A 26,456-nucleotide genomic window follows, 5' to 3' on the forward strand; every position below is an offset into this window, starting at 1 on the left:
AATTACAAACACTGCACCATCTCCGAATGAAACAGGCCATGCTTCCAAACCACCATTTCTTCCGATACCATCAAGGCCTACTCAATCTACTACGCTGCTGTAGGAACTGGATATCACTACAACTTTATAACAAAAAGTATTAAGAGTAGTTCCAAAGCTGGGTTGGAGGCCAGTATGGCGATAAGTTATTCTGTGCTTCAGCTCAGACAATCAAATCTCCCAACTAACGTTTGGCATATAACTTGGCTTCAATGTACAGAAGGGTGATTATAACATGGATATTAGGAGTGGCTGTTGTGCCATTCTTCAACATCACAACAGAGATTGAACCAAGCCAAGAATAAGGGACTGGGGAGAGGTAACCTAAGACACAACTTACCAGTGCTGACTTTGGCTGTCAAATAAATGAATCTTGTTCATTATTCATAATATGGTTTATCAACAATACTCCCTAAAATGTAATCATCAACACAAAATTTAAACGGCAGTTTTATTTGTACCTTTTATACAAATGATCCAAATACATGTTTTGTAAATAGAATAAAGCTATCTTATTTTCTGTCAAAGAATAAACAGAATATTTAATTGTAAAGCACAAAATAATATTGAAGGACTCTACTTAGTCTAGCTACCACTGTTTGTGGAAGGAAATACTTCCACAGAGAACTACAGATTCTGCTGAACATGTACAGAAAAGAAACTCAATATGGTAAAGTATTACAATTACTGATCAAAACAATTTGCCAGTTAGTCCATTTCAGTTTAACAATGGCTAAAGACGTTTGCTCCTGATAGCCTTCAATAATCAACTGCTTGGTTGCATTGCCTTATGTCCGTCTTTTAGTAAATCAAGCCACATTTTAAGAAATCTGGCATTTTCAGTGCTTTTGGCTTCAAGTTGCTCCACTTGGGCAGATACAGCAGATGTTTTCTCAAGCAGCTTGGTCAGTGAGAATGCGGCCTGTTAGAAACAGAAAAAAATAGAATAGTTCAGGATTAGCCATTCACTGTTGCTTTTATCAGCCTCGCTTCCCCTGTAAGAAAAAGTATGCAATACCAGACGTGAACGGTACACGTATACCTACATAACTATCTGCAGTACAACTGTACATTTGAAATAAACAGGACTGCTCAGCCAACATCTGCATTTGTGGTAAAGATTCTAGCAGTGCTATGTACTAAATAGTATTTCTGTGTATAACCTGCAGTGGAATGTGTAGACAGCTGCATTCCAGGGGGGTGGTCATGGAGCTATCTGGGAAGTCAGGTGGACTGCTGAATGGCAGGGAAACAGAGTGCCCTCTTGTGGCCTGCACAATTCAATAAACCTGCATTTCAACTTTGAAGTGACTCAAGCGTCATTATTACAATTTGGAGACAAGGCCATCAGCAGTCGCCAGGAGGTGCAGGAGAGAAGGAGTAAAGGTGTGTGTGTTCTAACCTGACCAGTGTGTTCTATGAGTGTCAGTTGATGGTCTGGTCAGCTGGCGAGGTTGTGTACTCAGCTGTGTCCTACAATAAATCTACATGTAATCAACTAGAAGTATTTTGTCATCTATGACCATCCTATTTACAACATTTTGGCGACGAGGGTGGGATTAGTGGTGATGCCTATTAGTTGTTTTAAGTGTTGTGTCTCACCTCACACTTCACTTTTACACTCTTTGCCCCAATTTGCTCTTTTGCCTTCATGAACTAAGAAATTAGTTCAAGTCGTCTTAGACCTCCTTTCTGTTATTTTTATTGTTGTTGTCTCCCATGCATCAAGCTTTATTTTTATGTTCGTCTCATTTTTTTTCTGTAAGGAGGGAGATGTGTTGTACATTGATTCTTTTGTAATATGGCGGACTGTAGTCTTTAGTCCTTCCTTAGTGTTTTCACCTTCTCAGCCTTCCTGTATACCTGTGTGTGTTCTAACCTGACCAGTGTGTTCTATGAGTGTCAGTTGATGGTCTGGTCAGCTGGCGAGGTTGTGTACTCAGCTGTGTCCTACAATAAATCTACATGTAATCAACTAGAAGTATCCTGTCATCTATCACCATCCTATTTACAACACCGGGTTTTCAGCGCACCACAACCTAAATTGCACTGACGGCAGAAGACTCTTCAGGAGTTTCTCTTGGTTTGTCTGTACAGGAGAAGTTTTGAGAGGAGCTTTCGTTGTCGTGACTGAGGCATTCAGGATAAAAGCCTGTTAAGTACACATATAAATGTTGATTGAGTAATGTACTTCTTTATTGTCTGGAGCTGACGGCAACACGTCCAGCTTCTCTGCCTAGTCCTCTCCTAGTGGCACGCTCGTGCCCTAGGTTCTAAACACAATGTTCCAACACAGAAACCCCAGTGTTGCCAAGCAATACATAAATGCAAGAACAGAATGCATCCCCGTTCTTATGACAAAATCTAAACTAATACAAAAAGAAATATCCTACTACAACTGAAATAAAAAAAACAAGGTTAACCATGTTCATGATTTATTCTGGAAGTGAAGCATAATGTCTTCCTGGAACTATTTATATTTCCGCGCTCTAACATTGTCTCGTACTTAATCTTCCAACCATTTAAGAGATTTCCTAGAACTTCCCACAATATTTGCATAACTCAGAAACAGTAACCTGCTCTGGCATTGTTACCTCAAGACGTACATTCGACTGATACACATCGCTACTAGGTTGTGTAATCACACTACCCCCAGTACCCCCAGCACCTTCCTCATTCACACTGCTCTCCGCAATCTCCTCAATATCTGTTCGCCCACTGACTCCATCCTTACCTTCACCATCACTGGCAGAATAAATATCCAACCAATGGAAATCACAAGGAATGTTGTGCATGGACTCATCAGCTCCATTTAACTTGGAAGTTAACCCCTTCCATGCGGCCGCGATTCCCCTCTTGTGCTGTAAACAACACGAACAGGGGCCGGCCGTGACGAACCCCAGCCGTCATCAGCACACGAGCACCGTAGTGCATGACGGCTGGGGTTCGTCATCAGCATGGAAGGGGTTAAGGCAACACTATACATATTCCACACTTTACTACTTCTGAGTCTAACTGTATTATTCAGGACCCCCAGAACGTCCTCCGGCTCAAAAAACTGGCTTTCACCCTTTTTAGCTTTGCCTGGCTTATTTATGCTAACCCAATCTCTAATGTCAATAATGGCAGGTTTGGATCCCTGTTTAGCATCACAACAATTCTTAACTTTAGCATGACTTTCCATTAACCTGTTACGAACAGATGACGGAGACCAACAACACAAACTTAAATTCACTCTTAGTCACCCTGTAAGCCCAAACAGCCTTGTATAACTGTGTCACCCAAACAAGCCCGCAATTACACCCTTAATTACTCGGTTGAACCTTTCCAAAGCACCATTTCCACTAGGATTGTATAATGCAGTAGTCTTGTGAATGACGCCAACCTTCCTAAAATATTCCTTAGCTGCATTAAACAGAAATTGTACACCATGGTCACTTAAAATGGTCTTGGGAAAGTCTTCAGATACAAACGTTTTGTCCACAAGTTCAAGCATTACTGAAGTGTTTATTTCATCCACAACCTCCACCACGGCCATTTAGAAAAAAAAGGTCTAGTAAGACAATAACATACTTTTGGTCATTTCCAACAGGTCCAAACAAATCAATGGCTACAGAATCCCAAGGACACCGAGGCGGTACATTCTCCAACATGGAGCGGGCAGAAGGTTTGTAAAGTTTTATCAGCCGTGAAACAATTTCTACAATTCCTCACATACCTTTCCACTTCCGCATCAACCTTAGGCCATCAAAATAAATCTCTCTCAAAATTCTTGGTTCTGACAATCCCAAAACGACCATCATGACACAACTGAAGAGTTATTTTCCGTAACCCAGCTGGAGGAACAATTCTCTCACCTCTCAAAAGCATGTCATTCTCAATACTCAATTGCGTTCTGACCTCCGGAAAAGGACTTCTCATTACACTTTGATTTATTCACCCAATTATTTTGAATACACTCTGTAACTCGTCAAAGCACATCATCTTTCCCACACTCAAGTAACCATTCCTCTTTACTCATCGCACAGCCACCATCGTCATGTACAAATGCCACTTGAAAATTGTTGCATACATCCTCTTCACAGTCTTCTAATTTAAGCGGCAATCTGGATAAACAATCTGCAAGTACATTGTCCTTACCAGGTAGATACACCACTTTATGGAAGAAATCTTGCATCTACATAGAAAGTCTCGCAATTCTTGCAGATGCGTTGACAGTACCTTCAGTTGTCACCAGTTTAACAAGGGGTTTGTGGTCGCAAAAAATAGTGACAGGTTTTCCCCACACAAAGGCCCTAAAATGATTAATTGCCCAAGCGCAGGCTAGAGCCTCACTTTCTGTTGCGGGAGACTTCCCTTCAGTGGGGGTCAAAGCGCTTGATGCAAAGGACACAATTACTTCTTTACCACGGTCATCTTTTTTAGATGGTACGGCTCCTAATCCTTTCCCGCTTGCATCAGTGGTGATATAACTATCTAGATTTGGATCAAAGCACTCCAAGGCCTAACCTAAACTTTAGCAATGGTTGTGGTGAGGAAAAGGAACTCCTCGACATGCTTTTGCCCATTCAAATTTGACTCTATTTTTAACAACTGCCTCATATTGAAACTTCTAGTTGTGAAATGGGAAAAAAATTTAGAGCAATATTCAACAAGTCCTAAAAAGGACCTTAATTCATCGGTGTTACTGGGGGTAGGAACTTCCTTGATGGCATTCACCAGAGTTGCCTTAGGTTTTACCCCATCAAATCCAATTTCATGTCCTAAGTATGAAACTTTTTCTTCAGCAAATTTACATTTAGACAATTCAACAGTAAGGGCATTGTCCCTTAAAATACTACAACGTTCTTAAGTCTACAGTCATGACTTTCTTTGTTCTCCCCAAACATGAGGATATCATCTTGAAAAATCAAGTACCCTCAATTTTAAGTCTACAGTCATGACTTTCTTTCTTTGTTCTCCCCAAACATGAGGAGATCATCTTGAAAAATCTGGTACCCTCAATTTTGCTGAATAATTTAAACATCAATCTCCGGAAGACTGCGGCGTCGGGCCGAGTGGCATCCTTTTAAATTGAAAACAGCCAATAGGTGTGATAAAAGCGGTTAATTTCTTGCAAACAGATGTTAATGAAATTTGGTGATACGATCCTGACAAATTGATTGTAGAGAAAACTTTTGCACCCTTTAAACCACTCACCATTTCATTAATTTTGGGTAGAGGAAAACGGTCAATGCCAATGTTCTCATTTAGATGACGTAAATCAACACACAGACGGATTTTACAATTACTCCGTCACACAACAACTAAGGGAGCAATCCACTCTGAACAGTCAATGGGTTCAATGACTTCAGCTGCTACCAGTTTGTTCAGTTCATTTGACACCTCCTCCCAGAGCACGATAGTAATGTTCCTAATCTTATGAATCTTAGGAAGGTCTTAATTTCTCATACACTTTGACTTATTTGCCAATTATTTTGAATACATACTAAAACTTGTCTAAGCACATTATCTATCCCACCCTCATCGCCAATTGTTATGTACACACATAGACGTTGATTGACTAATGTATTTCTTTATTGTCTGGAGATTATGGCAACAAGTTCAGCTTCTCTGCCTAGTCCTCTCATAGTTTGTTTGTTTGTATACAAAACGGAGTTTGGTCCTGGGACAGGGGGTCAGCTGGACCTAATATAACTAGAAAAACAGAAAAAATGCTGGCCCTAGGAATGATTTTACCTCACAATTTATGAGAATACAAACAAGGGGAAAACCTTTTGTTTGTATGGGTTATTTTATTTAGACCCTTTTTATCAATTTTTGATCATTTTAAGAGGAGTTTCTCTCGGTTTGTCTGTACAGGAGAAGTTTTGAGAGGAGCTTTCGTTGTCGTGACTGAGGCATTCAGGATAAAAGCCTGTTAAGTACACATATAAATGTTGATTGAGTAATGTACTTCTTTATTGTCTGGAGCTGACGGCAACACGTCCAGCTTCTCTGCCTAGTCCTCTCATAGTGGCACGTTCGTGCCCTAGGTAAACACAATGTTCCAACACAGAATCCCCTGTGTTGCCAAGCAATTCATAAATGCAAGAACCCAACAAAGCCATTTACAGGTACTGCTTACTGTTGCTTGGAATATGAAGTTTTGAGCATGCTGGGAAGCTGCTGTCCATGGCGATTCCCTGACATTTCAGCACTGCTCAGCAAAATATAGAGCATCAGCAATTGCCAGCATTTGATGTTCACGTTTCGAGGGGAAACAAGGACAAGTGTAGTAGACATTTTTAAGCAGTGCAGCACATTTTCAAAGCTATAAAAAAAAGAAAAATAAAGGTTAAATTTGGGGAGCCTTGACTAATTTGTACTGTATGGCAAATTGTGTTTGTATTTTGGTCTGGGGTCTTTATTCTTCTAGGAAAATATGTGTGCGTTGCATACTTTATCTTTAACACCAGCCATTCTTAGGAGATGCTGGAGATCCACCAATTAAGTGAGAACTGTGGAAACAATATTTTTTCAATTACAGTCACACTATTGAGGATGAGGAGCATTCACAAGTAAAATAAAGAAGAACATTGTTTTGCATTCCTTAGGGTCTCAAGGCATTACAGTGCATAACGCAAGGGGAAAAACACATACAGCAGTGAGTCTGATGTGTTTTTAAATGCCTTGGAGGATTTAGATAAATATTACTCCACGTCAGTTTGCATAGCTATAGACAGGCATAACTTTTTCAAGAGGAAACAGAATAAAATAGAACCTATTGAAGAATATGTGTCTGCCTTGAAAAAATAGCACTGACCTGTAGGTTTGGGACCTAGCATGATGATTTGATAAGGAATCAAACCATCAGGCATTTGAAGAATGAACACATACAAGAAAGGCTGGAATCTCTAATAAGTGTGCCAGAGCAGCTGAAGTGAGTTCTTAAGGACGAGCAGAAGAAAGTTATTTGTACGGTCAAACAAAAGAAAAAACAAGGTGTGTGTGAACAAGAGAAGAATAAGAAAAGCTCATTGAAACAGCCTTCTAGACAGCAAGACAAATGTTAAAGGTGTGGTATTTATCACCCAGCTTATATTAGGAAATGCACTGCCGGCAATCAAAAACGTGGAGAGGGAAGATTTTTTTAGGGCATTTACAAAAGTATGCAGAAGGGCAAATCCAACAGAAAAATTGGTGTGGTTAAGGGTGAGTCTGAATCGAATTTTAAGAGGAGCATGTTTTCATGGAAGATTGGAACTTTGGAAGGATGCTCACACTTCACAATTTTCTCGCGCTTCCACCAATGTGAGCAATATTAAAATTAATGCAGGTGGCACACCGCATACTGGGGACCCAATGTAGTGGGTATGAAGTTGCTATGCAGGATTAAGTGAAGATGATTAAGGCGTACGCTCCCTAAAGTGACGGCTATTAAGCACACTGTAGATAAGAGATGGTCTTACAAGGGAGGAACAGAGTCCCATCCAAGGATGATTGTTTGTGCGCGGACTGCAGGGGCCCAGGTATTGGGTCCCTAGCATGCGGTGTGCCACCTGCATTAATTTTAATATTGCTCACATTGGTGGAAGCGCGTGAATTTAGAGTTACCTCGCCTCCTGATCTATTATCTCTTTTCTCCCCATACTTTCCCTCCCTTTCTCCCTTCACCTTCTTTCCCCTCTCCCCTACCTTATCCAGGCAACTTCTCAGGCATTTTGATTCACTAGTCCTGATGATGATCCCATAAAGGTTGTTGGGGATCGAAACGTCGTCGACAACCACATCTTAACTCTAACCGTTATTTATGCGAAGTACAAGATGTTCTTTTCATTGTGACCATTGTTATTATCTCACTAAAAAGTCACTCTAACATTACATGCCTGAGGTAAGGAATTCTTTTGATTTCCAGAAACCCCGTCACTTCTTGCTCAGTTTATGTTTATGTATTATTTCCTTGTTTTATTTTGCTTGTTAAATAAATCCTAACACTGACCATTTGGACATAAATAGACCCGGTCCGGATTGCAGTGTTGTGGCTGTGATTATGTATCTCGCTTGAAAGGGACAGCTGTCTCTAATAACTCACTACTACCCTTGGTCCCGTCTGACTATAAGGGTTCCCTTGTTCTGTGTTTATAGAAATGGATTTGGGGTCACGAGGGGAATTTAAATTTATATTACGTTTTATAGAACACTAATATGTTGCTATGGGTTCTCTCATGCCGAGATTCCATGAGGGACATTTACTGGCTGTTTGCTGTGGAGGTTGGACGACTTGGCCCCAACTTCTCCTTTAGCTAATAAAGATATTGCTACTCTCATGTTGTCTGCCTGGATAGCTCAACACAAGCCAAAGACAGGCTTATCAGCAGAAGCCCTGAGTAGGTCCACTCAGAAATATTCCACACAGTCACGGTGAACAAAGATCAGGAAACTTCGCGGCATACAAGAGAAGTGTGTGCTTTTCATTCTTTTGACACACATGCCATCTAGTGGCCAAAGGAGAGCTTTGCATCCGGAGAAAACACAATTGTATGTCTTTAAATTAGCAAATACGAAATCATCAGAAACAAACATTTAACCAGTCTTGCTACCGGTGTACTATTTAAATATTAAAAGGCTATATTTTAACTACACATTTCCATCAATGTGGAACTGAAAGTCCCAAAGAATGACTGAACAATCTGTCATGGAAGGTGCTCAAATAACTCAATCACCCAATTTCCTACCCCACCCTGGTCAACCAGTAACACAATAGCAATACTGGATTCCTTCAAATACGATCTGGTAGCAATAGATGGTCAGAATTTTACTCCAGGACAGAAAAAAGCATTACTAATAAATGCAATAGAAAAAGGACGACCATTCAAATTTTACTAACTGCGGCAGATCTTCACAACCATCAAATAAGACAATTATAAAGAAGCAAAGCAAACATTAGAAACGAGATTTGTATAATCAGTGATGTAGCAATGACAAGAAACAAACTTCATAACCACAAAGATGAGACAGTGGAACAGTTTGCAGCACAATTGAGAGAGTTAGTAATAAAGTGCCAATTCAGAGAAATGAAAGATGAACTGATAAAATAACAGCTAAATTTGCAATGTCACAATGACAAATGCAAGAGAGACTTTGGGCAGCAAGGAACCCAACTCTAAAGGGTACTATTAACCCCTTCCATGCTGATGACGGCTCCCAGCCGTCATGCACTACGGTGCTCGTGTGCTGATGACGGCTGGGGGCCGTCATAAACCCGCCCACTCGCGGTTCTGCCGCACAGGCGCAGAATCGCGGCAGCATGGAAGGGGTTAAAATAGCAAAGGTTGTAAAGGAATCATCCAAAAGCATGAAGGAGATGGAAAACAAAGACAATAAACAATATAAAGAAGTTGCATCGACTAAACATAAGGCCTCAGCGTAGTTCACGGAACTCTGCGAAGTGCCCAAAAAACTCTGCAGAGTTCTGCAAGTGGCTGAGTGCAGTGGGAACTGCCGTTCGCGCTGATCTTCCAGCCGGTCAGGTATAAATTCTACCCAAGCGGGAGCTCGTGCTCGCCAACTTACTGTTCACGAGCAGGGAGAAAACTCTGCTGCCCTACGCGGAGTGGAGTTTTCTGCACTCTGCGAGCTCCGCGGAGCGCAGAATGCAGAAAACTGTGCAAACTCTGCGAACTGGGCAGAATTCTCCGCCCAGGCCTACTGAACATATGAACAGTGGTGTTAACTGGATTAGTAACAAGCATTTACAATGCAATAGGTCTCGCATTAATTAAGTTTGAGCTATTGGCATTACTAAATATTGCAACACCAATTGCAACAAAAGTCTATAAATTGTAGGCCAAAAAAATTGGTATTTATTTTTGCAGCAATGGTGGCATGCTGCGCTTTAAATGAATATGTTTAAAAGTAAAGTGCGCCATACTGCTATTGTTACAATAGTTAATTGTGGATGCGTTAACAATTGGTGTGTGCACTGATGGCTGGTGGTGTGTGTGTCTGTATAAATTGTGCACCGATGGCTGGTAGTGTGTGTGCCTGGTGGAAGTGTGCACTGCCGGCTGGTGGTGTATGTGCCTGGTGGAAGCGTGCACTGACGGCTGATGGTGTGTGTCCTTGGTGAAAGCGTGTACTGACGGCTGGTGGTGTGTGTCTGATGAATGCGTGCACTGACGGCTGGTGGTGTGTGGGTGTGCTTGGTGAAAGCATGCACTGACGGCTGGTGGTGTGTGTGTGCCTGGTGAAAGAGTGCACTGACGGCTGGTGGCGTTTGTGCCCGGTGAAAGCGTGCACTGATGACTGATGGTGTCTGTGCTTGGTGAAAGTGTGCACTGACGGTTGGTTCTGTGTGTGTGTGGTTATATGTGTGGTTGTGTGCGTGGTTGTGTGTGTGTGTGGTGCTGTGTGTGTGTGTGTGGGGCGGGTGACGGGGCAGATAAGCGTAATGTTGTCAGCTCTGAGGAGCACACAGTTTATGCTCATATTCTGAAGCATGTGCTTCCAGACTCCCTGCTCCCCCTTGACGGTTGGTCCAAGTTATACCTTGCACTGCTGTTAAGCCTCCATAAATCCCAGGCACACTTCTGCTTTGCATCTATCGCCACTGGGAAGAAGCAGTGTACCAGTACATTGATTTATCGGCCGGCTGATGGAGACCCTCCTGTGAAATTTAAAGTATTTAATAAAATAACCCTCATGTTAGCTCTTAAAGTGACCATCACAATATATCCTCAAATTACCTTCACGTGAGATAATAAAGTGACGCTACAGTGAGACCCGAGAGTTAGCCTCTTGAGATCCAAGGGTGATTATACCTGAGACGCCAAAAGAAGATGCTGTGACATGTCCAGGAGCCACCTAAATTACCCAACTGTATTTACAAAAACTACCGAAATGTGAGAAAATAGATGCAAAATATGTCATGTGCAAGACCCCGACACTCCGCCCCTACGGTAGACGATTACAAAAAGTATGCACATGTCTATTTCTGAGCTTTTAAACTCTCCTGACATAGAAATAGTGGTCTAACTAGAACATTATATCTAGGACCACTGGGATTATGTGGCAGTGATGGACCAAAGTATGCCGCTAAATTATATGGCAAGAAAAGGCAAATTATGCAGCATAATGCAACACATTTTGTTGTATGTCACGAAGCCGAGCTCCCTGACCTAGATGAGCTTCCTGACTCGGACGGACGGGGTGTACTTGCTAACGTTTCTTCCTTTCCACCCCGTCCGCAGGATCCTTTGGACATTTCCTGGGTTTCCCAGGCTCTGCCTCCGGTACGTTCATCTCTGTATCCAGCTTCTGTGACGCTGGGGGCGTGTTCTCCAACGGTCGGCCAATCAGGTGAGCGGACATCATCTGACGCTGCCCAATCAGAAGAGCTGGGGGCGTTTAAGGAAGCCCCGTCTTGGATTGTCGGCGCGGAACCTTCGGAACGCCAGCCGAAGCACGAGGAGGACGCCACGGAAGAAGACGGAGGAACTATTGTGGAACCGCTGCTGGGACCCCTGGAGCTGAGAGACGACAAGCCAGGAGGCCAACGATACCACGAGCCGCCCCGCCACACTTCCAGGGGAGAAGTGTGGCTCCACAAGGTACAAGGGCGTTTTCAAGGGTTGTTTAAATCACGGGGTGGGACGGGGTAGCCTGAGGGTGGTCACTATCGTCGTACCTTGCCGGCCGCCTACACTCAAAGACTGCTATAGTTGGTGGTAGCACCCTGGTGATCCCTCACTACCCTATCCTCTTCTCACCTGTTGTATATACCGACCCCAGCCCCTAACGTGGCTGCTTTTCGTTTCCTTTTCCCGAGTGCATCTCCGGACCTGTGGCCACCTCCAGCTGACTCAAGACTGGAACCGAAGACTTCGGAAGTTCCCCTACGGAGAGACTCCACGTTTATTGTTTGTACCCTCCAGGATACTGTACTCTTAAATCCTTTTGAACCTAACTCGGTGTTTTCAAACCGAATAAAGTGGTTAAAGATAGACTCCAACTCGTGGGACTCTCATTCTCCCGACCCAGTTCCCCACAAGTGGTGCCGTGACTCGGATCAACCAGCGAACCACGCCATCCGATACAGAATGGAGGATCTCTTGACGTAAATGGAAGCAGACCGGACTGCGTTTTCCCAAGCCATCCAAACGCAGTCCGATAACATTCTAAAACTGGCGGAGGGACAAACACAACTAATGACTGTATTAGGACAGGGAAGGGCTACAGCTCCACCTCCGGGCACTGTTGTACCGTTACAGAAGTTTAGTCCAGGCGAAGACCCCCTTGCTTTCTTTTTGAACTTTGAAAGAGCGGCAAGAGCTAGTTCCTGGCCTGGCGATAGGTGGCCCTTCTATTTGGCGCCATTGCTAGTTGGTGAGGCCCAGGCAGCTTATCAGACAGTAAACCGGGATGGAACAACTGCCTATGCGGTTGTGAAACAGTATATCCTTGATAGGTTGGGAGTAGACGAGGAAACCCATCGACTGCGGTTTCGTCAAGAGAAAGGGGCACCCGGGGATTTACCCAAAACCTTGTTTTTCAAATTAAAGGAGTCTGCGGACTTATGCCTAAAGCCCCATGAAGGAAACATCGACGCCATTATGAACAAGGTATATCTTGAACAGTTCATCGAGGCACTTCCCTATAGTACCCAGAGGTGGCTTAAGCAAAACGCAGGTTTAACGTTGGAGCATGCTATAGAAATGGCAACTTGTTATGCCCAGGCTCAGGGTAAGCCTTATATGAAGGAACCCGAAAAAAACACTAAAGTCTTACCACCTGTTAAAACTGATAAACGGTTCCAAAAACCCATCCCGGATCCTCGAAAGGTGCGGTTCCAACGACCTGAACTTCCCAATTCAGGACCTCAATGTTATGACTGTGGTGAATGGGGGCATATTGCTCGGTTTTGTCGGAAAAAAAAAGAAAGAGAAGACGAACCTATGGACGTGAGCTATGCCCCAAGGTCCATCCTCTATGCTCAAGAAACAGGAACCACTTTCTATGTACGTGTCTCTTTGAACGGTACTAGTATAAGAGCATTGTTAGATTCCGGTTGCAAACATTCAGTTATAAGAGAAGAGCTGGTAGACCGCAACTCTCTCATTCCGGGGAGACGGGTCAGTATACGTTGTGTCCATGGGGACGTTAAGGAGTATCCTATAGCCAAAGTCACGCTTCACACGCCTTCAGGGAAAGACATAGAAGTTGTTGTGGGAGTTATGGCTGGTTTACCTGAACCCATAATCATAGGGACTGATAATCCTTCATTCAGTACTTTGTTGTTGGATACCCTTCACCACTTATCCCTTCCCCGTGATACCTTGTTAGCTGCAGAACCCTGGGCCAGGGACACCCATTTTAGGACTGCCCAATTGAACGATGCAAGTCTCACCAATGCATGGCAGGTTGCACGAAACGGACAGGATCCGACCACTAAAAGTTATCCCACTTTTGTTGAAAAGAATGGTCTGCTTTATAGACTCGCCAAGGCTGATGCTGAACCTCAACTGCTGGTCCCGAATGATTTTCGTGATCAGATATTGTTTTTTGGTCATGCTCATTTGTTAGCTGGCCACTCTGGGGTAGAAAAAAACGAGTCAGTCCATATTGCAACACTTTTTCTGGCCAGGTATTTACGCCCAAGTACAAAAATATTGTCAGGAGTGCAGAATATGCCAGAAACGGAACCCCTACACACCCCCTCCTGCCCCGTTGGTACCCATGCCTATTATAGGGGTCCCATTTGATCGTATAGGAATGGATTTAATCGGCCCTTTGCCGGAATCCTCCCGAGGACATCAATACGCCCTGGTTTTGGTTGATTACGCCACGCGATATCCCGAGGCTTTTCCTCTTAAATCAGCCACTTCAGTAGCGATAGCCCAGAGGTTAGTGGAAGTGTTCTCTCGCATGGGTTTTCCAAAAGAGATCGTTACCGATCAGGGCACCCCTTTTGTTTCCCATTTGATGCAACAGGTATGCAAACAGTTAAACATCAAACACATTAAGACGTCTGTGTATCACCCGCAAACAGACGGTTTGGTTGAGCGATACAACGGCTCCCTTAAGCTAACCTTAAAAAAATTGTTGTCGGGTGATGGAAAAAATTGGGACCAGTTATTGCCCCTGGCCCTCTTTGTGCTCCGTAGCCAGAAACAGTCCAGTCTAGGAACCTCTCCATTTGAATTATTGTTTGGGAGACCCCCTAGAACACTTCTTGAGATCACGAAAGATAGTTGGGAGACTGAGGGAGCACAGGAAGCTGAGGCCCTGTTGGATTACACCAGACAACTCCAGAGCAGGCTACACAAACTTCGGACGCTTGCTCACGAGCATTTAGCGGTAGCTCAAAACAAACGGAAAACCCTGTATGATCGTGGTACAAAGTGGAGGGTATTGGATGTAGGTGATTGGGTTTTGATTCTATTACCCTCCTCTACACATAAAATGAGGAAGGAGTGGCAGGGACCCTTCAAAATTATGAAGAAAATAGGACACACTACGTACCTGGTACAGTTAGGTAGGCAAAACCCAAATGTACCATATTAACATACTTAGAAAATGGTTAGGTCCACCCCCTCAGACAGTCAACGTGGTGTCTCCTGTACTCAATGCAGACCATACAGTCAGTGCTGCTCCTGTCAATCCTGAACTATCTGTTACCCAGCAACAAGAAGTTAGGAATCTGCTCTTGTCTCATTCCGTAGTCTTCTCGGATCAACCGGGCCGTATCCACTTGGCGGAACACAGTATACCTACTCTCCCCAATACAGTGGTAAAACAGAAGCCCTACCGAATCCTCGAGGCAAGACGCTCAGCATTCCAGGCTGAGGTAGACAGTATGCTGAAGTCCGGGATCATAGTCCCTTCCCACAGCAACTGGTGCTCACCGGTGGTCTTGGTACCGAAGCCTGATGGTAGTATCCGCTTTTGCATCGACTTCAGGGCCGTTAACCGGGTGTCTAAACAAGATGCATACCCCTTGCCTAGGGTCGATGAATTACTGGAACGCCTTGGAGAGGCTCGGTATATCACCACCATAGATCTCACCAAGGGATATTGGCAGATACCCCTTGCTCCTAAAGACATGGAAAAGACGGCATTCTCAACCCCATCTGGTCATTACCACTTCACGGTACTTCCCTTTGGTTTGCATGGGGCGCAAGCAACGTTTCAGAGGGTCATGGATACACTATTGGCACCTCACTTACAATACGCGTCAGCCTACCTAGACGACATTGTAGTCTTTAGCAAAACCTGGGATGACCATTTACAACACCTTGGGAACATACTGACCAGTCTAAGGGATGCCAATCTCCACATTAACGCGAAGAAGTCCCGATTTGCTTTCCAGCAGGTCAAGTATCTTGGGTACCTTTTGGGGGATGGACAGATTAAGCCCCAGACTGAGAAACTGGAAGCGATCAAAGCTTTACCCTACCCCTCTTCAAAAAAAGAACTCAGGGCCTTCCTGGGGTTGGTGGGTTACTACCGCCGATTCATTGCTCAGTTTGCTAGTTTGGCAGCTCCTCTCACAGATCTCCTCGGGAAGAACATCAAGTCTGCTGCACTTCCCGCTCCTTCTCTTGTGCAGTCTTCGGCTTTCCAAGCCTTGAAGGACTCTTTGACTTCTTCATCTGTTCTCATTTCCCCTGACTTCCTCAAGCCCTTCATTCTTCAGACGGACGCTTCTGGGGTTGGTATTGGAGCGGTTCTTTCCCAGGAGGACGAGAATGGGGCTGAAAGACCTGTGCTCTTTATCAGTCGCAAGTTGTTTCCTAGGGAGCAGGCGTATTCTACAATTGAGAAGGAGTGTCTAGCTGTCCGTTGGGGAGTGGAAAAACTGAGATACTATCTCGAAGGGAGACCGTTTGTGTTGTATACGGACCATGCTCCCTTAACTTGGCTTCAGCGTAACAAGGGGAACAACGATCGCATTCTGCGTTGGTTCTTGGCCCTACAGCCTTTCCAGATCGAGGTCCGTCATCGAAAGGGTTCCTTGCAAGGAAATGTTGACTTTCTGTCCCGCTATCCGATTCCCCCCGATCGGGTCAATCCTGGGGGTGGGATGTGTCACGAAGCCGAGCTCCCTGACCTAGATGAGCTTCCTGACTCGGACGGACGGGGTGTACTTGCTAACGTTTCTTCCTTTCCACCCCGTCCGCAGGATCCTTTGGACATTTCCTGGGTTTCCCCGGCTCTGCCTCCGGTACGTTCATCTCTGTATCCAGCTTCTGTGACGCTGGGGGCGTGTTCTCCAACGGTCGGCCAATCAGGTGAGCGGACATCATCTGACGCTGCCCAATCAGAAGAGCTGGGGGCGTTTAAGGAAGCCCCGTCTTGGATTGTCGGCGCGGAACCTTCGGAACGCCAGCCGAAGCACGAGGAGGACGCCACGGAAGAAGACGGAGGAACTATCGTGGAACCGCTGCTGGGACCCCTGGAGCTGAGAGACGACAAGCCAGGAGGCCAACGATACCACAAGCCGCCCCGCCACACTTCCAGGGGAGAAGTGTGGCTCCACAAGGTACGAGGGCGTTTTCAAGGGTTGTTTAAATCACGGGGTGGGACGGGGTAGCCTGAGGGTGGTCACTATCGTCGTACCTTGCAGGCCGCCTACACTCAAAGACTGCTATAGTTGGTGGTAGCACCCTGGTGATCCCTCACTACCTTATCCTCTTCTCACCTGTTGTATATACCGACCCCAGCCCCTAACGTGGCTGCTTTTCTTTTCCTTTTCCCGAGTGCATCTCCGGACCTGTGGCCACCTCCAGCTGACTCAAGACTGGAACCGAAGACTTCGGAAGTTCCCCTACGGAGAGACTCCACGTTTATTGTTTGTACCCTCCAGGATACTGTACTCTTAAATCCTTTTGAACCTAACTCGGTGTTTTCAAACCGAATAAAGTGGTTAAAGATAGACTCCAGGAGGAGGAGCTACGCGGGCATCCAAGATGGTCGCGTGAGCAGAGAGCTCCCGAGACCCGCGCCGTCCTTCTTTATCTATCCTTCACCTATCCTGGTCATTTTGACGGGCTTTTGCAGCGCCATCATCGCTGATGCTACTGATCCTTTTCTGGTCAAAATCGGACCCTGGGGACCATTTTCTGAACTTTGCAACTTTCTGGCCTGCCCGCGGGCGCGACCGGGGACTCGGCTGCCCACTGTGGCCGACCTGTAATTGAACAACAACGGCTGCCTGGCATCTGGCCCGCCGGAGGTGTATTGCTTTCACTTTCGGTTTCCTTCCCTTTGTTCCTGTCTCCTCCTACTCTGCCTCGCCTGCTGCCCTCTCAGCCTGCACTATCCTCCGTTGGACTGGCGAGGAGGCTGCGACACCTCTGTCTCAGTGGCGCATCGGAGTTTCGAGACTTTTCTACCTTCTCGTCACTTCCCCTGGCTATCCGGCCGACACTGAACGCGAGATGGCGACGAAAGTGGAGGCCGAAAAACGCCGGAAGGCGGCGACCCGGGGGGGAATCGATCCAGTCGAACATGATCGAACGCTACACCCAGCCGAGAGGCTCCCCCGGGACCGTATGCATGGGTGCTGAAGGACTTCAAACGGACACATCGTCTACTTCGGAAGTGTCGCTCCAAGACCTTATGGCTGCCATTACTGGACTCAAGGCTGACATGAGTCAACAATTCGAAGCCGTAGTGACCAAAATAGACACGGTGGCGGTGGATGTGACTCTGATTCGGGCCGACTTGGCCAAAACAAATGAGCGGGTGAAGGCACTGGATCTTAAAACGTCGAGCCTGGTGAACGACATGGCTGAGGCGCAATCCGAAATTGGCAATCTGCGTGCATCGCATGACTTACTGCTCAAGCGGATGGAGGACTATGACAACAGGGCCAGGCGGAACAACATACGCCTTGTCGGAGTGCCGGAAGGTGATGGTGCTGTAGCGACCGATCTTTTGGTCGAGGAACTTATAGTCGCCCAACTGGCTCCGGCAGGACTTAGTAAGTTCTTTGCCGTGGAGCGCGCCTATCGTTTTCCTGGAGGTCAAGTGAAGCCGGGCAACCCGCCGAGGCCTATCATCGCCAGGCTTTTTCACTACCGGGACAGGGATGCTATCCTCCAGGCCGCCCGTAAACATGGTCCCCTGAAGTATGACAATAACTCTGTCTCCATATATCCCGATTTCACTCCTCAAGTGCAGCGGCAAAGATCAGGTTTCCTTGGAGTGAAGCGTCGCCTAAGAGACCGGGGACTGAAATATGCCATGCTGTTTCCGGCCCGGCTCCGGATCGAATATCGGGAGCGTGCCTATTTCTTTGATCAACCTGAACGTGCAGCCGACTGGCTGGACTCGTTGCCGGCAGATGACTTTGGGAGCGGAGGCCCTGGTGGTGCGGAAGGTGGTGCAGCGGCCCAGGAGTAACAGATGCCCTGGAGGTTCCGATTGAGACTATGCAACGTACTGTGTAAATTGACTTATTCCCTAATGACTCTGCCCGTGGCGGTGCGGTAACGGGTGATTTCTCCCTTCCTCCTCGGGGGGTTCTTTGTGTAGAAGTATGGGGCGACAGGCACACTGCAGTTGGGGGTGGCTTTTTAGTCAGCAGGGGTGCAGGGAGGGGGGTGTTGTAACGGGTTTGGGTTTTGGGGTTGGTGTTTGGGGACTGGGTTTTGTTTCGTTTAATTTGTTTTGTTCTCTGTTTCATGGTATTTCATATCTTGCAATGACTTGTCATAGTGGGTCCTGCTGGGGGGTGGGCGTGGAATGTTTTTGTCGCAATGGGGGGGGGGGGTGAAATGCGGGTTCTTTCTTGGAACGTAAATGGTTTGGGTGACAGGATTAAGCGGGGCATTGTACTGCAATTCTTGAGGCGCCACGCCCCTGATGTTGTGTTCCTTCAGGAGACCCACTTGATTGGCAATGCTTGCAAGGCCTTAGACCGCCGGGGTTATCGACTGGTTGCACATGCGGGTTTCACCTCGGGTTCCCGGGGTGTGGGTATTATGGTAAAGTCTTCCCTTGCTCTTGCTATCGACGATGTTATCCTTGATGAGCGTGGGCGGTATGCTGCTGTTTCGGGGAGGTGGGAGGGTAAGCAGGTCGTGTTTGTTGTTGTCTATATCCCCCCGGGACTGCAGGCTACCACTTATGCTGATTTAGGCAGGACTCTCCTTGGGCTGCCAGACGGCTTGTTGGTCCTGGGCGGGGACTTCAATTCTGTCATGTCCGGCGATTGCGACCGGCTACCCCCTAGAGTATTGCCACAGTCCCAGATGTGGCTCAGTGAAATGGCTGACACTTTTGGCTTAGTGGATGTCTGGCGCTCACTACATCCCACACTCCACCACTACACTTTTCACTCTGGTGCGCACGGCAGCCTCTCCCGTATCGATTATTTTTTTATGTTAGCCTCCACTTTGTCCACTGTTCGTGAGATTCGGCATCTCCCCCGGGGTATCTCGGACCACTCCCCCCTACTGATTACGATTTCTGTGGGCGGTCTGCCTGGTAACAGAGTTCCCCCGATCCCTCCCTGGCATTTTCGAAACCCCCGGCTCCGCTCTGACTTGATTAAGGCAATAGATTGCTATTTTTCTGAGAATCTGGGCTCAGTCGCTTCCCCCACTGTTCTCTGGGAGGCCTTCAAGACGGTTATTCGGGGTTCCGCCCTGTCACTCATTGCCACTGAGCGTAGGGTCAAGAGGGAGGCTGTTGTGGCTCTTGAAACCGAAATCACTGCGCTTGAAAGTGAGTTGGGTGGGAATGACACGCCTGCACTGTTGCACGAATTGGAATTGAAGCAAGCAGACTATAAAGCCTGTGTCACGGATGCTGCTAAATTGATGTGGTCTAATCAACTTGGTCGACTGTATGATGTGGGTGACAAGGCTAGCAAGCTTCTTGCGTGGCTGGATAAGACTGAGCGTGCGAGTCGTGTTGTTCCCTCCATTGTTCTCGATTCTGGTGAGACTGTCTCTGATCCGGGTGAGATTGTTGAGTGCTTTGTTGACCACTTCCGTAGGGTTTATACGCCTGTTAGTGATCGAGATGAGGCCGACTCCAGGCTACTCCTACGTGACATTGCTTTGCCTACTGTGTCTGATGCGGACTGCCTCGCTCTGGAGGCCCCTTTTACTGTCAACGAGATTGCCCTTGCAATTCGTTCCCTTCGCTCGGGTAAGGCAATGGGCCCTAATGGACTCCCCATTGAACTTTACAAACTTTGCCCCGACAAGATGGCCGCCCACCTGCGTCACATGTTTCTCGAGGCGGTTGAGGCTGGATGCCTCCCTCTTGAGCAGCGCCTCGCTACCATAGTGGTCATTTATAAGGATGGCAAACCTCGTGACCGTTGTGCCTCGTACCGCCCCATCTCCCTCCTTAATGCGGAACCCAAAATCCTCGCTAAGGTGCTGGCCAATCGGATGCTTGCTGTGATTTGTGACCTGATCCACCCGGATCAATCCGGCTTCATCCCCCACAGAAACACTGCTCTTAATTTGCGTAGGCTCCACAGTGTCCTCGCGAGAGCTTCTATTCTCGCCGAGCCAGCAGTAGTCGCTTCCCTTGACGCCACGATGGCATTTGACACTATTGAATGGCCCTACCTATGGGCTGCCCTCGCTAAATTTGGCTTTGGCCCCAATTTCATCGCATGGGTCAAGCTTCTCTATGAACAGCCGTTAGCTCAGGTCGCGGTGAATGGTAGGTGCTCAGACCCCTTCCCCTTGGGCCGTGGCACACGTCAAGGCTGTCCTCTTTCTCCGCTTTTGTTCGCTTTGGCACTCGAACCTCTTGCCGCGTGGCTCCGGTGGGAACCCTCGATCAAAGGGATCCGATGGTCCCCTGACCTCGAGGATCGTGTCTCCTTGTACGCGGACGACATCCTCCTTTATCTCACTTCCCCTCAGAAGTCACTCAATGTTCTCTTCGACGTCCTCACGTCCTTCGGTAAGAACTCGGGACTTGTCATTAATTGGACCAAGTCCTGTGTCTACGCCATAGCTGGTACTCTGCCGCCTCTCCCCCGCAGATTTCCCATCCTGGTAGCGACGGACGGTTTTAAGTATCTTGGGGTCTATGTATCCATGATTTCTTCGGTCCGCTATGAGCGGAACTTGTATGCTCCACTCCGCAGACTGAAGCAGGATGTTCGGCGTTGGCGCGATCTACCTTTATCTCCATTGGGCCGGGCGGCGCTCTTTAAAATGATGTCGCTCCCCCGATTCCTCTATGCCCTGCAAAATTTCTTCGACCCTGTTCCAGCTCGCTATTTCCATGAAGTCGAGAGTTTACAGCGGCAACTTATCTGGGACGGCCGTGCTCGCATTGCCTTATCCAAGCTCACGCTCTCCTGGTACGACGGAGGTATTGCGCTGCCGGATATTAGACGATACTACTGGGCCTCGCACCTGAGCGCCATCAACCATGCGACATACTCTCCGGAGCCCGCTCCTGCCTTTGCTTTGGATAAACTGCTGTTGCCCGGTGGCAACTTTAATAGGGCGCTGTACTCTAAGGCCCCCTTCCGACTCCTTACGGGCCCAACGAAATGTGCTGTGCGGGCATGGCGAGACGCTACGGTGGCCACGGGCTGGGGTGGTAGACTGACACGTATGACGCCACTGTATGATTCGGAACGACTGGGCAACCTGTGGAAGACGAAAGGGTTTGAGAAATGGGACATGATTGGGATTAGCACGGTGGGGGACCTGTGGACACGTGGCGCGGTTAAATCCTTTGAATCGCTGAAGCTGGAATACCGGCTCGATGATAGGGAGCACTTCCGGTATATGCAGGTGAGGCATGCCTTGTCTTCTGTCTTCCCCTCCGGTACGGACGTTCCGCAGTCCTCCCCTTTGGAGGATCGAGTTCTAGATGGCCACGTCCCAGACAGTACCATCTCCTTAATTTACAAGAAGCTCATCAATAACAGAACTGACCAGCTCGAGAAGCTCCGGGCTGCCTGGACGGCTGACGGACTTGAATTGGACGACGAGGACTGCGAGTCAGCTGTGTCCTCCCCTAAGGAGGTGGCTATTCCGGCACGACTTCGCTTTGTCCAATTGAAAATCCTTCATCGCGTGTATCTTACTGGAATGCGTCTGGTGCGAATGGGTTTGGTTTCGGATGGCCAATGTAAGCGTGGGTGTGGGATGGATGGTACCTTTCTTCACGTTCTATGGGAATGTCCGATGATTGTTGCGTACTGGTCTAGGGTGCATGATGTGATGAGTCTTGTCACGGGGGTCCCATTACTTCCTGAGGCGCGTCGTTGTCTGTTGAATGTGTGGGAACCGTCTGACTGCACTGCTGCCCAGACACTTTGGGTTACCCTAGGCAATATGATCGCGAAGAGGGATATTGCGCAGCTTTGGGGCTCCCCTAGACCGCCAGTGCTAAGTGCCTGGAAAGAGAACATGGACTGGTCCATGTTCCGAGAGAAGACGGTATATGAGGCCCGGGGGCGTCCAGGGAAGTGGTCCAGAGTTTGGGCTCCCTGGAATACTTATCGTGGAGACATCTGTTCTCCCCCACTTGACTACGAGGTCCCTCTCCCCTCCTCTCCGTGATTTACGTTCCTCTCCTATTCTCACCACATGCTTTGTTCTCTTGCGCGCGCCACCCCCCCCTCGCCATCGTCGTTTCTCCTACATTCATTCCCCCCTCCCCACCTCCAGCAACCCTTGCCACAATGATACCATGTGTTTGTTTGTTTGTGTTCACTTCAACAAAAACATAAAATTAAACCTTTCCTATCCTATTTGTATGATGTTCCGCTCTTGCCGATAATGTTGATGTGAGAGATTGCTCCAGCAACGTGCTGCCTCGTATTGCACTTTTCGCTCAGCCTGTTTTTGTCATAGCGGCCGGCCCTGCGGGGTTGTAGGCAGACGCTGTGTATTGTGCATTTGTAAATAAAGGTTTTAAAAAAAAAAAAAAAAAAAAAAAAAAGATAGACTCCAACTCGTGGGACTCTCATTCTCCCGACCCCGTTCCCCACATTGTATTATTTAACTATTTTGTCTTTTTTACTCACGGTAACACCATCTGGGCAAAGATTTCCCCTTATTAGCAGTACCTGTTTAACATCCAAATGTACTAATAAACAAATGAAAGATAACTAGTCAACTATTGTAAAAGGTCTTCCACTGCGCTTGAACTCAATGTCAAGCTTTAGTGAGGCTTTAGTGAGCTAGAAGTATGCAGCGCTAGGAGAAAGCAGCTGTGTGCAGAGCGAGGTGCTACGGGAGATAGATGTACAGAGAAGGAGACGAGACGCCTTGTGCGCAGAGCCATCAGGAAGGAAGCGAGGACTCGTAGCATCACCTTACAGTACACAATCTTCGTTTAATGCCATCCACATCAGCAGAGCAGAGGCCTGTAGAGAGGTCCTGGCAGGCTCGGCTCAGCTCCCTAAATACTGGAGGGGGGGCGGGGAGGGGGGCGGGGGGAGTTTAACGATGCCTGGCTCTGGCTCAGCCCGAGGTCCTGTTGGCACCTCGAGCCCATGATGAGCTGAGCTTCATTGTGGCATTGCCTGCCCCTTTCCCCTTACCCCAGGATGCGGTAGAAATGGCCAGACCTGCTGACTTTAGAACTGTGAATCGGGTTTGAGTCACGGAGTTATTCGACATCCTATAGTTCTGGACGAATAAGCTAATATTCCCGGGACAATAAAAATGAAAGTGACCTTGTGTAAGGTAACTGGAATGAATGACGCCCCTTAACAGGAGACACGCCCATCCAATACCTGCCTTCTCTGAAGGGAGCATGCAGCGATGGTCAGCTATGTGCGAGTGTGTGAAGGGGTGCACAGCGCTGAAGGAGGTTACAATGAGTTGAGAGGGGGTGAAGGGTGAAACAACTTGCAATACCACCTACCATCGTCGTGCCTTAACAGCCCCACATAACGCCTTAATTTGCAAAAATGTGAGGGACAGTACAGCAGCAAAAGGTGGATTGAAAGGATAACGCCAGCAGCGTGGGTAATGTAATAAAGAGAGTGGCTTAAATAACGTGCAAAAAAAAAAAAAAAAAAAGCAATTGCAATACAATAGGTCTTGCATTAGGAAAGTGTGAGCTATTGGTATTGTAAATGACATTTTTTTTAATATGTGTTGGCTTTGAAAATATATAATTTAATAGCATTGTTATTCACAAAGCCAATAGCTTACACTTTCCTAATGCGAGTCCTATTGGCTATGGCAATGCTTGTTGGTAGCAAGCAAGGACAGTGCTGTTGTGGTGCTGAGTAAAGATGTGGTTGGGCTGAGTGATGTGGTGGTTGGGCTGAGTGATGTGGTGGTTGGGCTGAGTGATGTGGTGGTTGGGCTGAGTGATGTGGTGGTGTCCCAGAGTGATGTGGTGGTGTCCCAGAGTGATGTGGTGGTGTCCCAGAGTGATGTGGTGGTGTCCCAGAGTGATGTGGTGGTGTCCCAGAGTGATATGGTGGTGTCCCAGAGTGATGTGGAGGTGCCCCTGCGTGGTGCCCCTGAGTGATGTGATGGTGTCCTAGAGTGATGTGGTGGTGTCCTAGAGTGATGTGGGGGTGTCCTAGAGTGATGTGGGGGGTGTCCCAGAGTGATGTGGGGGGTGTCCCAGAGTGATGTGGGGGGTGTCCCAGAGTGATGTGGGGGGTGTCCCAGAGTGATGTGGGGGTGTCCCAGAGTGATGTGGGGGTGTCCCAGAGTGATGTGGGGGTGTCCCCGAGTGATGCGGTGGTGTCCCCGAGTGATGTGGTGGTGTCCCCGAGTGATGCGGTGGTGTCCCCGAGTGATGCGGTGGTGTCCCCGAGTGATGCGGTGGTGTCCCCGAGTGATGCGGTGGTGTCCCCGAGTGATGCGGTGGTGTCCCAGAGTGATGCGGTGGTGTCCCAGAGTGATGCGGTGGTGCCCCCGAGTGATGCGGTGGTGCCCCCGAGTGATGCGGTGGTGCCCCCGAGTGATGCGGTGGTGCCCCCGAGTGATGCGGTGGTGCCCCTGAGTGATGTGGTGGTGCCCCTGAGTGATGTGGTGGTGTCCCTGAGTGATGTGGTGGTGCCCCTGCGTGGTGCCCCCGAGTGATGTTGTGGTGTCCATGAGTGATGTGGTGGTGTCTCTAAGAGATGCTGTGGTGTCCTAGAGTGATGCGGTGGTGTCCTAGAGTGATGTGGTGGTGCCCCTGAGTGATGTGGTGGTGCCCCCGAGTGATGTGGTGGTGCCCCCGAGTGATGTGGTGTTGCCCCTGAGTGATGTGGTGTTGCCCCTGAGTGATGTGGTTGTGCCCCTGAGTGGTGCCCCTGAGTGATGTGGTGGTGTCCCTGAGTGATGTGGTGGTGCCCCTACCTGGTGCCCCCGAGTGATGTTGTGGTGTCCCTGAGTGATGTGGTGGTGCCCCTGCGTGGTGCCCCCGAGTGATGTTGTGGTGTCCCTGAGTGATGTGGTGGTGTCTCCGAGTGATGTGGTGGTGCCCCTGCGTAGTGCCCCTGAGTGATGTGGTGGTGTCCCTGAGTGATGTGGTGGTGCCCCTGAGTGATGTGGTGGTGCCCCTGAGTGATGTGGTGGTGCCCCTGAGTGATGTGGTGGTGTCCCTGAGTGATGTGGTGGTGCCCCTGCGTGGTGCCCCCGAGTGATGTTGTGGTGTCCATGAGTGATGTGGTGGTGTCTCTAAGAGATGCTGTGGTGTCCTAGAGTGATGCGGTGGTGTCCTAGAGTGATGTGGTGGTGCCCCTGAGTGATGTGGTGGTGCCCCCGAGTGATGTGGTGGTGCCCCCGAGTGATGTGGTGTTGCCCCCGAGTGATGTGGTGTTGCCCCTGAGTGATGTGGTTGTGCCCCTGAGTGATGTGGTTGTGCCCCTGAGTGGTGCCCCTGAGTGATGTGGTGGTGTCCCTGAGTGATGTGGTGGTGCCCCTACCTGGTGCCCCCGAGTGATGTTGTGGTGTCCCTGAGTGATGTGGTGGTGCCCCTGCGTGGTGCCCCCGAGTGATGTTGTGGTGTCCCTGAGTGATGTGGTGGTGTCTCCGAGTGATGTGGTGGTGCCCCTGCGTAGTGCCCCTGAGTGATGTGGTGTTGTCCTAGAGTGATGTGGTGGTGTCCTAGAGTGATGTGGTGGTGTCCTAGAGTGATGTGGTGGTGGTGTGTGGCGTTCATCAGTGTGAGGCGTGCAGCAGTGTGAAGCGTGCAGCAGGGTGTGGCGTGCAGCAGTGTGTGGCGTGCAGCAGTGTGTGGCGTGCAGCAGTGTGTGGCGTGCAGCAGAGTGAGTAATGCAGCAGTGTGCAGCGTGCAGCAGTGTGAGGCGTGTAGCAGTGTGAGGCGTGAAGCAGTGCGAGTCGTGAAGTAGTGTGCGGCGTGAAGCAGTGTGCGGCGTGAAGCAGTGTGCGGCGTGCAGCAGTGTGCGGCGTGCAGCATTGTGCGGCTTGCAGCAGTGTGTGGCGTGCAGCAGTGTGTGGCGTGCAGCAGTGTGTGGCGTG

General features: G+C 48.2%; 1 protein-coding gene across 1 annotated transcript in view; it reads right to left on the reverse strand.

Moving 5' to 3' along the window:
• Positions 1-473: 473 nt before the first annotated feature.
• C3_1H4orf46 (chromosome 3_1 C4orf46 homolog) overlaps positions 474-26,456 on the reverse strand; it is a 61,722-nt gene continuing 35,739 nt past the window's right edge. Inside the window, exon 2 of the mRNA XM_086963314.1 lies at positions 474-961. Within this exon, the coding sequence (XP_086819440.1) occupies positions 806-961 (156 nt within the window). The 3' untranslated portion in view covers positions 474-805. The remainder of the gene's footprint in view (positions 962-26,456) is intronic.

This window comes from Lissotriton vulgaris, chromosome 3_1 (genome assembly GCF_964263255.1).
Source record: "Lissotriton vulgaris chromosome 3_1, aLisVul1.2, whole genome shotgun sequence".
Classification (NCBI taxonomy): domain Eukaryota; kingdom Metazoa; phylum Chordata; class Amphibia; order Caudata; family Salamandridae; genus Lissotriton; species Lissotriton vulgaris.